This window comes from Odocoileus virginianus, chromosome 19 (genome assembly GCF_023699985.2).
Source record: "Odocoileus virginianus isolate 20LAN1187 ecotype Illinois chromosome 19, Ovbor_1.2, whole genome shotgun sequence".
NCBI classification, from domain to species: Eukaryota; Metazoa; Chordata; class Mammalia; order Artiodactyla; family Cervidae; genus Odocoileus; species Odocoileus virginianus.
In genome coordinates, this window is record NC_069692.1 from 45886841 (window position 1) to 45900241 (window position 13401).

Sequence of the window (13401 nt, forward strand, 5' to 3'; positions counted from 1 at the left end):
AAGATCCCCTGGAGGAGGAAACATCAATGCCTCAAACTGATTGCAGGGACTTCCTCTGAGGTCCTGTGTGCTTCCATTGCACAGGCCACAGGTTCGATCTCTGGTTGGGGAACTAAGATCCCACATGCTGCATGGCAAGGCCAAAAAAAAATTAGAAAAAATAAAATTGATTATGGATCAATACTTAGAACTCTTGAAAAGTAAGAAAACTAGAGCAAACCTAATTTATAAAGAAAGAGCAAAGCATGTGAACATGCAGTTAGGGCAGAGGAAACCCATAAAGTTAACAAACATATTAATTTTACTAATTATTAGAAAAACACGGAGAGGTGTTGAGCAGTCTCTAGGAGATCCCTCGTTTTCCTAGGCCCCCAGGTCGGGGTGCCTTCCTTCCCCATGGCGGGACATCTTGCTTCTGACTTCGCCTTCTCGCCCCCGCCGGGAGGGTCAGAGCCGGGCTGGGTTGATCCTCGGACCTGGATGAGCTTTCAAGGGCCTCCCGGTGGGTCGGGGATCGGGCCGGGGGTTGTGCCCAGCGCCGAGGTGTGGGGGCTTCCTCCGTGCCGCCCGCCCTATGACTTGTGCGGAGGGATGGCCTACTGTGTGCCACAGGTTGGAGTGGGGCCCGTGCCCCCAGGAGGCCTGGAGACGCCTCAACCCGAGGGCGAGGCAGGAGCCGGGGTGGAGAGCAACTCTGAGGGGGCCTCCCCGGACCCCTGCGCCGTCCCCACAGGCGCCGCGAAGCTGGAGCCGAACCCTGAGGAGTCCCAGCACATCAAAGCTCTTCAGAAAGACCTTGAACAATTTGCCAAGCTCCTAAAGCAGGAGAGGATCACCCTAGGATATACCCAGGCCTATGTGGGGCTCACCCTGGGGGTTCTCTTTGGAAAGGTGTTCAGCCAAACGACTATCTGCCGTTTTGAGGCTTTGCAGCTCAGTTTCAAGAACATGTGTAAGCCGCGGCCCCTGCTGCAGAAGTGGGTGGAGGAAGCTAACAACGAGATCTGCAGGAGATATGCAAGGCAGAGACCCTTGTGCAGGCCCGGAAGAGAAAGCAGACGAGTATCGAGAACCGAGTGGGAGGCAACCTGGAGAGCATGTTCCTGCAGTGCCCGAAGCCCACCCTGCAGCAAATTCGCCACATCGCCCAGCAGCTCGGGCTGGAGAAGGACGTGGTCCGAGTGTGGTTCTGCAACCGTCGCCAGAAGGGCAAACGATCAAGCAGTGACTACTCCCAACGAGAGGATTTTGAGGCTGCTGGGTCTCCTTTCACGGGGGGACCCGTATCCTTTCCTCTGGTGCCAGGGCCCCATTTTGGTACCCCAGGCTACGGGGGCCCTCACTTCACTACACTGTACTCTTCGGTCCCATTCCCTGAGGGTGAGGCCTTTCCCTCGGTGTCTGTCACCGCTCTGGGCTCTCCTATGCATTCAAACTGAGGTGCCTGCTCACCCCAGGAATGGGGGGCAGACGAAGGGGAGAGCTAGGGAGAGAACCCTGGAGTTTGTGCCAGGGCTTTGGGATTAAGTTTTTCATTCACTAAGAAAGGAATTGGGAACACAATGGGTGTGGGGGCAGGGAGTTTGGGGAAACCGGTTGGAGGGAAGGTGAAGTTCAGTGATGCTCTTGACTTTAATCCCCACATCACTCATCACTTGGTTCTTAAAGAAGCAAGCCTGGGACTTAAAAAAAAAAAAAGAAAAGAAAAGAAAAACACAAGCTCAGATAGTGAGATATCATTTTACACCTCTTGGAAAGCTGGAGAATGATGCAAAGTAGGGGTAAGGATGTGTGTGTGTGGGACTCATATCTGCCTGGGAGCAGGTGGGGTGAATAGAAGGCCCCAGGAAAGTCAGCTGGTGGTCAGTTCTTGAGTAACTGTACACATCCTTGTGCCCAGCAATCCTGCCCATGGGTATGGATCCTAAACAAAGTCTCACAGGTGGGACCTGCAGGAGGCTATTTGGGGCAGTACATTTGTGGAACTGCAGCATGATGTGTACCATGTCCAAACCCATCAAAGGGGAGCAACAGCTAAAATGTGGGGAGGTCTTCATGGAGCATGAGGCACAGTGCGTGTACATGGTAGACACGGAAAGACACCAACAAACCCTCAGCAGGACCAGCTCAGGACAGAAGAAACAATGCGCCGAGTAACAGAGTGAGTTGCATAACTTAAAAGGATAAGCAACTGAAACTATAACAAAGGTTCTACAAGCACACATAGAAATCAAACACAAACATCAACACGTGAGGAAGGCTGCCTACATGGGAAATGGAAGGTGAGGCATGTAGACAAAAGGGGATCTATTGGGCTTGGTTGAGGTAAAGTCAGGGGCCACGGCCCCACTCAGGTTGCTGGCTCTGGCATCAGGGAGTAATCTGTTCAGGTTGAGGCTGCTGGCTGTCACAGAAAGTGGGCTCAGTGACCAGGGCCTTAAAATAGGGCCCAAAGGAGGCTGCCCTTCCCCACAGCCCACCTTAGTGGTAAGAATCCCATCCCTGGAGATGATTCCCTTTGCTTTTGTGCTTTTGGGGATTCACATAAGTCTGCTCAATGAGTAAACATGAAGAATAGCCCAAACCCCAAAAAAGAAAAAGTCCAACCTCAAGTGAGTCTTGCAAATATAAACCACTTCCGTGATGGAAAATGTTACATGATTAGCATTTAAAAATAATTTTTTCTATAAAAACAATGTAAAAAAAAAAAAAGAATAGTTCAGAAATGGGACATAGAAAAGTTGGTGGAGTGGGCGGAGGAGGGTGGTAGGCTGTGCTGGGCAGTCAGAATCAGATACACTGAGAGCTTAAAGCCCCAACCTCCCTTACTCACACCTTTCACTTTTTTTTGGCAGGACACATGGAACAAACCTTTACTGAGTATTTACTCTGAGCCAGCAGGGCGCTAGGGAGTTTTACATTTGCCATCTCATGGATCACTTGCAAAAGTCTTACACAGAGAGGCGGGGTTGTGGTTGATCCCACCAGTCTTGCAGTTGGGAACAGGAAGCTCAGAGAAAGCAACCCGCCCAGCTCACATGGTGAGTACATCAGAGATGTCTTCTGTGCCTCCACCAACACAGTGACACTAACTAGCAGCTTGTGACGTCCTCACTCTAGAGTCTTCTGCTTGGCAGCTGGGTCCAGAGGTCTCTAAGCTTGTCTTTGTCTCCAGCACTATCAGAATCCCCCAGCACTGCTGGTGGAATGTAAATTGGTACAGCCACTGTGGAAAACAGTATGGAGATTCCTTAACAAATTAAGAATAAAACTACTATATGATCTAGCAATCCCACTACTGGTCATATGCCCTGAGAAAACCACAATTCTGAAAGACACAGGTACCCCAATGTTCATCGCAGCATTGTTTACAATAGCCAGGACATGGAAGCAATCGATGTCCATCAACAGATGAATGGCTAAAGAAGTTGTGGTATATATATATGATGGAATATTACTCAACCATAAAAAAAGAAAGAAATTGAGTCAGTTATAGTGAGGTGGATGAACCTAGAGCCTGTTATATAGAGGGTAGTCAGTCAGAAAGAAAAAAGCAAACATTGTATACTAATGCATATATATGGAATCTACAAAAACAGTACTGATGAACCTATTTACAGAGAAGGATGGAGACACAGGCATAGAGAATGGTCTGGTGAACACAGTGGAGGAAGGAGAGAGTAGGACAAATTGAACAGTAGCATTGACATTATACACTACCATGTGTAAAATGGATAACTAGTGGAAGCTGCTGTGTAACATAGGGAGACCAGCCTGGTGTTCTGTGATGACCTGGGGGGTGGAATGGGTCGGGGGAGGGAGGCTCAAGAGGGAGGGAATATATATATGTGTGTGTATATATATGTATACACACACAGTTATGACTGATTCAAGTTGATATATGGCAGAGACCACCATAACACTCTAAAGCAACTAGCTACCAAGAAGAAAAAAAAAAGAACCCCTCTAGCTGTTCTCACGGGGGCTCGCAGGTCCAGAGGTTGAGGGAACTTCTGGGGTTAAGTTAAATTCTAGTCACTTCGTCTTTGCCCTCCAAACGCATGCGTCCTTAGATGTGGCTCCTCTAACCAAGTCCAGTTTCTAGAGAACTGAGGATATCCTTTCACGACTATTTTCCACCCTGATCTACATCTCCAGCTTCCTGAGAGTCAAGAGGTGGCAGCAGGTCGGTGGGCTGGGGTTGGATTCTAACAGCAGAACAGCAATAAACTCCCTGAAAGGTGTGTAAGCAGAATGACTGAAAAGCCACTGGAAAACCAAACACAGAGAATGTGGCAGAGCTTTATCCATGACTAAAGCATCACAAGAACCAAGATTTTATGCAGGTCAAATCATGTTTGTCAAACCTGCAGGGAGTGAATGTGATGAGATGCTATCTGGCCAACTTGCCTTCCTCCCCTTTCACGACCTGCCAACATTACATAAGTTGCCTAGTTTTCCTCAGGCCCTGGTCCAATTGTTTTGAGTGAAATTTAAAAGAAAGTAAATCCATCCAACAATAAGTATTCTAAACATTTCTGGTGGTGATGGGCTGTAACTTGTAGCAGATTGCTTCAGCTTCACCCAGCATCTTATCATAAACACCTGATTAACATTGTGAGCTTAATTCACCTGAAAGAGGAAAACAGTATCACTTGGGAAAACTGGGAATTATCCACTTTTTTTTTTCCACCGAAAGGAGTCTATGCAACTGTGGAAAAAGGAGCGTCACGAAAAGAAAGGTTTAGAAAGTTGTGGTTTGTAGATGAAATCAAAACAAACTCACGTAAGGTTTACTCTTTCTGGGAGGAAATGGTAACTGCGGGCTAGTAACAATTCAATTTTATAAATATTTATTCTGTCATTACCTAGGACAAAGCATCAGGCAGGTCTAGCTGCTGAGATAAGAACACTAAGAGGCCACACATAGAATTCTTGAGACCCTTGAGTCTTTGGCACAGTCCAGACACTGGCAAGTCCCCCAGATAAACTCTGGGGCTCAGATAAACACAAAGGCTATGGGGGTCAAAGCCTTTGAATTGCAGCGGCTCTGAGTGTTCCTGATAACCTTAAAACCAATGATCAGATAGAGAGGACCTCTTTGTCCTTCTTTCATCTCCCTACAGTGAGCTTTCCTGGAAAAAAAAAAAAAGTCTACTCTCCTATATCTTTCCTGTCCTCCTCTCTCCAAGTTTCCAGGGGGAGAAATACAGCACTGTGCTTTGTCGACCTCTGTGTTCCTCTGATACAAAGTATACCGTTAGCCTGCTATATCCCAGGCAGGACCCACATCTCCCCGCCTCTCATATCCACACACCATGTCTCCCTGGGCCCCGTGCTCTGTTCCTCTCGTAAAACTCCTAGGATTTCTTCCCCCAGTTTCACCACGCAGAATCCCTTCACTCTAGTATTTTACACAGGGCTAAACTCGGGCATTGGTTTGACTTACAAAAGTCATAACTATTTATTACTGTGGCACTCCTCTCTGCTCCTTTTCTAGAATTCAGACCAACAAAATAAGGCATCACCTCTATCAGAGCACTGGGGAACTGGCACTTCAACACTTGCACAGGTTTTAACAGCCTCTCATCTCTTAAGTGGTACTCTTCCTACATCTCTGCTGCCAAACAGAGTTTTACTGAAATTGTTTGAAACCCAGTGCTTTCAGCATTTTGGCTTCCCTAGGGAAGTTTCTTTATTTCTGTTTGTAAACCTCTACAACAGTGTCTGGTAATAATAAGAACTAACCTTTAAAGAGGCCATACCACATGCCAGCCAACCCTCTGAAGCGGGCTTCCCGGGTGGTTCAGTAAAGAATCCACCTGCCAATGCAGGAGATGCGGGTTTGATCCCTGGGCGGGGAACATGCCCTGGAGAAGGAAGTGGCAACTCACTCCACTATTCTTGCCTGGGAAATCCCATGGACAGAGGAGCTTGGCAGATGACAATCCATGGGGCCGCATACGAGTCGGACACTGCTTAGCAACTAAACAACAACTATGTGTCAGACAACTCTCTGAAAGCAGACAGGGTTGATATCCTGTTTTCTAGAGGCAGGAACTAAGACACAGAGAAAGTCAGCTGCACACAGAAGGTGTCCAGCTGGGATTCTCCCCAAGACGGTGAGCTTAACTCTGCTTAAGCCCTGGGGTCAGAGGGATCTGGGACCTGCCGTCCTGTCTCGCTCGCTCTCCCGGGGCAGGCGACCGGATAATGCCCTTAAGCTCTTTGACCCTGAGTTTGTCTCCCTTCCAGTTAACTGGAGATAAGCATTTCTTCCAAAGACCAAGCAGTAAATGAAAGGTATGCGACGGGTCTACATCGGCCCAGGGCCCAGGGTAACTGGGGGCCTACACATCCCAGCTGGGCCTCCTCATCGGCAAGTCCGAGGCCCACTCCTCTAAACACCCAATCTCTTGGTGGAGGTACAACATCAGTCCATTTAAGAAGAATCGGCCAAGGGGCGTCTCTGTCTGCATCCACCTGGCAGACCGACGGGAGTCTCGCTTTCTCTCCACCTCGCTCTGCGCCCGGGTCCGAGGCTCGCCACCCACGGCCTCGCCATCGGCGGCCACTTCACCCGGGCTTCTCTCTGGCTCGGGCACTCCACCCCCGGGGCGCCCCAGCCTGCCGGGCTCGCGGTCTTACCATGGCGTCGTAGCCCAGGGCGTTCATGAAGTGCGCCACCTCGGCGCCCTTGTACACGGTGAACCAGATGGTGCCCTGGTACTGGTCGCCGGCGTCGAGCAGCAGCACGTGGGGCTCGGCGCGGCGGATCTGGCGCACCTTGGTGGCGAGCCGCGCCGCGCCGCCCACGCAGCGGCTGGCGCTGACACACTTGCTCGCGTCCTCGCTCGTCTGCTCCAGGCGGCTGTGCACGTCGTTGGTGTGCAGGATGGTGAGCTCCCAGGCGCGCGCCGCGGGCCACAGCAGCGCGCCCAGCGCGAGGAGTCCCAGCGCCGAGGCGCGCGCGGCTCGGGGATCCATGGCTGCGGCCGGTGGCGAGAGTGCGAGCGCCGGTGAGCGCGCGCCAGACGGGCGGTCGGAGGAGGGCGGCGGCGAGTCGAAGGAGGCTGGCGCGGCCGGCGGGCGGGGCTGGACCGGGCCGGGGCGGGCTCTCCAGAGGCCGGCCCCAAGCGGCCAGGCCCACACCCCCGCGGTCACCCCGTCCGACCCTGGCCAGCGGGGCGGCTCGGGCGCGGCTGGCGGCTGGCACTCGCTCCGGGCGGGAACAGGGACGAGGTTGTTCCCCCGGGGAGAGGGCACCGACCGCTGTCCCGGCCCGACCAGGGAGCCTGGGCGCTGGTGGTTCCACTGTCGGTGATGCGCGGGAGGATTTGGAGGGTCCACTCCGCTTCTAGGTCTTCGCTGATCTCGAAGAAGGATACGTTGTTTCTGTGGGTTGTGGTTGCCAGTTGTCACTTGAAAGAAGGGCAAGAGGGAAGAGAGAGGAGGTGGAAAGGAAAAGAGGTGAGAGGAGGGAGCTAGGGCAGCGCTGTGCTTTGGGGGCTGTGGGAGTGCCGACTTAAAAAAATGCACAGCCTGAGAGTTGGCTGGTAAGGTTTTTTTTTTTTTGGCTGGTAAGTTTTATTTGGGGCAAAATAAGGACTGTAGCCTGGGAAATAGCACCTCAAATAGCTCTGAGAAACTGCTCCAAAGAGGGGGCGGGGGGGGGAGGAGAATATGTGATTTTGGTGAAGGGAGAGTACATGCAATCAAGTCCCTATTTTTTCCAGAAAATTTCTGCTGATCTCTGGAAGCTTTCATGAGTCACAGGAAATAGTCGTCACTAAGAAGGACTTAAGTGCTTTTCTAGATGTGAGGAAATACAAGAATTGGGCTCATAAAATCAGCTCCTGAAAATATCTGTCTGAAGACCTGTCCTTCCAGTCCCCATCTCCCCACAACATCCCCCCTCCTCCAGCACAGAGCACCTCGTTTCTGCTCTCCAGCCTGAACTCCTCTCAGGGGGTGTTGAAGGCCCGCAGCTGCAGCAGCACATGGTCTAATCCTTGCAGAGGTAGATGGCAAGTGCCGGTTTGTAGCTGACAGGGCTCTCTCGTGGTCATAAATGCGGCTGTGCTTTGCAAGGCCTTTCCTGACCATTTCGTCCCACAGTGCTCCAAGGGCTCATTCCTGGATCTGGCAGAGATTTTGCTGATGGGCCACTCAATGTGCTGTTACTGGGCTGGGTCTATCAACAGTAACCAAAGGGCTCTGGACCACCTACCTCTCTCAATCTGTTATGGTCCAGGAAAATTCCCTCTTGTATCTTCTCATATCTAGAGTCACACTATTACAGTCATTGATCACATAGTGTTAGTTGCTCAGTTGTGTCCGACTGTTTGAGACCCCATGTACTGTAGCCCACTAGGCTCCTCTGTCCGTGGAATTCTCCAGGCAAGAATACTGGAGTGGGTTGCCATTTCTTTCTCCAATTGACTGCATATAGAACTATAGATTTGATCAACTTCTTTAAATTGCCTAGTCATCATTATTTTCATTAAAGTTTCTGTCACACATTTGGTAATGCAAGAAACAACAATCTTGTAAAACAGGCAAAGTACAATAACATAGCTAGCAGTATTATTAAAGTCATAAGTAAGAATTAAGCTGAGAACTTTCATTCAGTATAGCCCAATATAGTCTCAGGCTATCTGACTTAGTTTATTCTGCAGCAGTCTTTATTTTTCAGGGAAATTGTATGTCCGCACAGCCCATAGCCTCCCAGCCCAATTTCCTAGTGTTACTAGGATGGTTATTCTCAGTATGACTTAATTGTTCTCAAGATAAAGGAAGGCCTTAAAACTTAAATGATGATAGCCTGGTGTTAATCACATAAACCCATCCCATAACTGTGGGAGCTTTTATTCCTTAATTCCTTGGCTGAATTTTTGCTTGTTGCTCTGAGTGAGCTTGAGTAACTTTAGAGGAAAATTCATATTTATGGCCAGGATCAGAGCAGGTATTACTAACTGGCCAGGTGAGAGAATTCTAGTAATATGAAAAGTAGCCTGAACAGGACTGAATTTCCTTTCTTCTTAAATAAAGTTCCTTAGGGCCAATTAGAGCCTTGGAATGGAGAAATCCATCAAAGTAGTCTAGAAGTATTAGACACAGATAATTGGCTGCAAACCCAACAATTGGATTGATTTTTAAAATTAGCATAGAATCGTGTCCATGATAGAGAAACATTTGATTTATATGCGAAGATCTAAGAAGTCAGGACGGAGAAGGCAATGGCACCCCACTCCAGTCCTCTTGCCTAGGAAACCCCATGGACAGAGGAGCCTGGTGGGCTGCAGTCTGTGGGGTCGCTAAGAGTCGGACACGACTGAAGCGACTTAGCAGCAGCAGCAGCAGCAAGAAGTCAAGAAAATATTGTAAATAATCTTAAGATCAGGTCCAGCATCTTGGGTAAGCTGTCACTTCTAATGTCATCTTCTTCTCATGGTGTGGGTCTAGTTTCCTCTGTTTGAGCTTTGTTTTAAGGTGGGTTTGAGGTCAGCCTTCCTCTCTATAGACCAGTCTGATATAGGGGCCTTTAGAAGTGGGAATTAATCCAAGAGTCAATTTCCCTTCAGATTCACTGTGCATGAGCTAGTTAAGAGCACGTGATAAAAAGTCGTTCCATCCAGTTTGGAAACAATCCTTTATATTGTATCTATTCTACCATACATGATCCCCTGTTTGCAGGTCCCGGGGCATCTGATTTTCATTCAAAGATCACTGAGATAAGCTTCAGAAACAAAGCTTAGAGTGTCCTTTTAGTAATTCAATTACCTTTACGATAATATAGTATAACAACAGGGAACTCTCTGGGAAATGAATCAGTAAGTGCAGACCTCCATGAACAAAACTGTAATTTAACATTTTTTGAAACACAATCTCTTTCTCTCTAAAATTACCCTAATTTCTACCAAATATGTCCACGTTTTGTTGTTGTTGTTTAGTTGCTAAGTCTTGTCTGACTCTTTTGTGACCTCGTGGACTGTAGCCTGCCAGGCTCCTCTGTCCATAGGATTTCCCAGGCAAGAATATGGAGTGGGCGAAGGGGCATCTTCCAGGATTGTTGCTGCCAGTGCCCCGCATTCCCATGGCGAGCCACTACTGAGCCACACCTCCACAGGAGGTCCTCCAACACCAGCAAGGTCTCATTTCTCCCAAACAGTCCCTTTAGCTGCACACCATTGAGCAAGAGACATACTCTTTGATGATGTAAAGAGCCACAGTGAGGCTGGCTGGCTGCCTCCTTTGAGGAAATCACATTGGACCATCCTATAAGAAGGGAGCTCCTATAGGAAGATGATTTACAGCCTGGACCCAAATAAGGAGAAAATTCTTGACTCACAAAGTAAACCTTCTGTACTTAATTTTTAAGGTACGCACAACTAAAACATTAAAGCAGCAGCAGCAGACTGGAGTGTGTGGCCACTGCCTTCTCCAGGGGATCCTCCCAACCCACAGGTAGGACCCACGTCTCCCGCACGGGCAGGTGGCTTCTTTACCCCTGCGCCGCCTGGGAAGCCAGCTGTCACACCTGTGTGCTTAGTCGCTCAGTTGCATCTGACTCTCTTGCATCCCCGTGGACGGTAGCCTGCCAGGCTTCTCTGTCCATGGGACTTTTCCGGCAAGAATACTGGAATGGCTTGCCATTTCCTCCCTCCTCCAGAGGATCTTCCCAGCCCAGTATTGAACCTGCATCTCCAGTGTCTCTTGCGTTGCAGGTGGATTCTTTACCTGATGAGCCACTGGGGAAGACCTAATCTGTTGCAAAGTAAGTCTGGTCTCAGGAAACCATGGCCTGATAATTTATGTAACTGTAATTTCTCATATAGGCTTTAACTTTGCTGAAACTTTTGGAAGGAGTCTCAGACTGAACTTAAAAACAAAACAAAACAAAAACACACCTTTCAGGGCCGGGAGAGTCATGCCAAGGACTTAAGAGATCGAGGTGAATTCCTCCCTTAACAAGGTACCCAATATACCTTGAAATTTCTGACCTGTTATTGAGGGAGCCCTCCTAATTTACGTGATAAAGCTGCTGGGAATCTGAGGGTTTCTAATCTCTGGAGGAGCAGATAGAGAAAAAGGATAAATGTTTCAATTCTGCTTACAAATATATAATTTACCAAATTATTGTAAGCCATGATTAGTTGGAGGGGAAGGTTTTCCTTATACCTGGAAAACACAGAATCAACCCAACAGTTTTTCAGATGGAAACCATAAAAATTGTAATGATGTTCATCTGTTCACTGTCTTCTGTAACTAACTCTTTTTGTTAACAGCTTTATCAAGCTATCAGGTTTTTTCCCATTAGGATTCTTTCATTTCTCACTCAGTTCAGCATTCTGGTCCTGAAGGTTAGAAACTTCAGAAGGTTCTTTCTGTTAATCTTAAAAAGGAAGTACTTTTGCAAAGGCATCAGTGAAATCACAGTGACAACAGACTTAAAAAGGCACATTTAAAATCTGATGGCAATTCAATTGACAAAGTAACTTGGTCACTGCTGTGACATACAACACTTGTAGACAGTAACTAGAATTATGACTGATGACATTTTACTCCATTTCAGAATTTTAGAAACTCCATATAATTTCTAGGATATCTACATTAGTAATATTTACTGTACAATATAACCTAAGTGGTCACATACAGTTGTGAGAGCTGGACCTTGAAGAAGGCAGAGCTCTGAAGAATTGATGCCTTTGAACTGTGGTGCTGGAGAAGACTCCTGACAGTCCTTTGGCCAGCAAGGAGATCAAACCAGTCAATCTTAAGGGAAGTCGACCCTGAATACTAGTTGGAAGGATTGATGCTGAAGTTGAAACTCCAGTATTTTGGTCATCTGAAGGGAACAACTGACTCACTGGAAAAGTCCCTGATGCTGGGAAAGATTGAGGGCAGATGGAAAAGAGGGTGTCAGGGGATGAGATGGTTGGATGGCATTACTGATGCAATGAACATGAACGTGGGCAAACTCTGGGAGATGATGAGGGACAGAGAGGCCTGGTGTGCTGTAGTCGATAGGGTCACAAAGAGTTGGACACAACAGGGCAACTGAATAACAACATAACCTAAGAAGATTTATTACTTATTGACAATACTTCTCATGTTATTTAATGTGCCCAAAAAAACCCCAATTAGTTTAATATCTCTCTTTGGGATGTTTCAGGGGCCCTTTGAAGCATCCCAAAGTTAACTAGAAGTCAAAGGACTTCATTAAATTTTGATTTAGAAAATTTTGTCAATAAATATCAGAAGAGTTTAGAACACTCAGTCAGATAGGATCATAGGTCACTGTGAAACAACAGTTATTCACTTAGCTGAAGTACCAAAGTTTCCAAAGGCCAATTACAGAACAGATCACTTAAGAGGTAAATAAACTTAAAATCTGTTATCAAAGGCAGTTCAGCATCTTAAGAAAACTTGTACCATGCATGAAACTCTTTTCCTGGGGTCTGCTTTCTGCAAACCTTCCTCACTTTCTGTAGCTATCACTTAATTTGCCCATTCAGAAACAGCCATCTGTAAACCAGACCTACTTCCTTTTTTCTTAATAAAATGCAATTCCATTTACATGCCATCTTTACTGAGAATACGCATCCTACTTTCCTTAAGCAACCATCAACTGTCATTTATATTAGTATTCTGTAGATTGATGAACATAAATACCTGTGATATTAATTTAGATAATTTAGAAAAAATTTCTAAAAATATTTGCTTTCTTGTAGAGAACCTCTCATGATGGCACCAAACATATTCATTAGTATTCCTAAACATCTTTAGGTTTTCTGTAAGAGGGGACCAGTGTTTAGTATTAAATGTTTCAGTACCTTATCTTGTTTAGGAGTGACTAGCTATTCAATAAACTTTCTCTTATTCCATTATCTTACTCCATTTTTTTGTATCTCTTTACATTATCTCTTTACAATTCTTATCTTATTACGTTTTCTTTCCTTAAAAGTTTCTTCATATTGAGTTATTTTCCTTGCTGACAAATTTGCAACACATATAATAAGATCTTAGTTAGCTTATATTAAACCTAGGCACAATGAAAGTATTATACTGATTATTATATTGACGACTCTTAAGACATACATATATTCAGACAGATACAATGAGAGACCTAACTTCATTTTCTAAACCTAGTCATGAGTCAGATATGACAATGTAAAACTCACTAGTTTGTAAATAGCAGTTGGAGTAAAAAAAAAATTTTTAAAGGCTTCATACCCTTTTGTCCCCCTTCAGCTTCAAAAATTAGAGATGGTCTAGGTAAGTGATCCTGACAGCTCTGGTCTCAGGTATCAGGGAGCAAAAATCAGGTTCTTCAAATAGGACTTATTTCCTCAGGACTTATTACTATTTTCTTTCAAGCTAGCTTCTCTACTGGTTGGG

The 13401-nt window shown here is 46.8% G+C and overlaps 1 protein-coding gene and 1 pseudogene across 3 annotated transcripts in view; one reads left to right on the forward strand and one right to left on the reverse strand.

Annotated features, from left to right (window-relative positions):
* Positions 1–7057, reverse strand: part of NT5E (5'-nucleotidase ecto) — a 64838-nt gene extending 57781 nt beyond the window's left edge. Inside the window, exon 1 of one of the 3 annotated variants that reach the window (XM_070450159.1) lies at positions 6649–7056. In XM_070450159.1, the coding sequence (XP_070306260.1) occupies positions 6649–6987 (339 nt within the window). In that variant the 5' untranslated portion in view covers positions 6988–7056. Of the gene's footprint in view, positions 1–6648 lie in introns of all 3 variants that reach the window. The other 2 variants (XM_020899383.2, XM_020899384.2) reach the window with 2 other exon arrangements.
* Positions 397–1439, forward strand: LOC110140772 (POU domain, class 5, transcription factor 1 pseudogene; annotated as a pseudogene).
* Positions 7058–13401: the final 6344 nt, after the last annotated feature.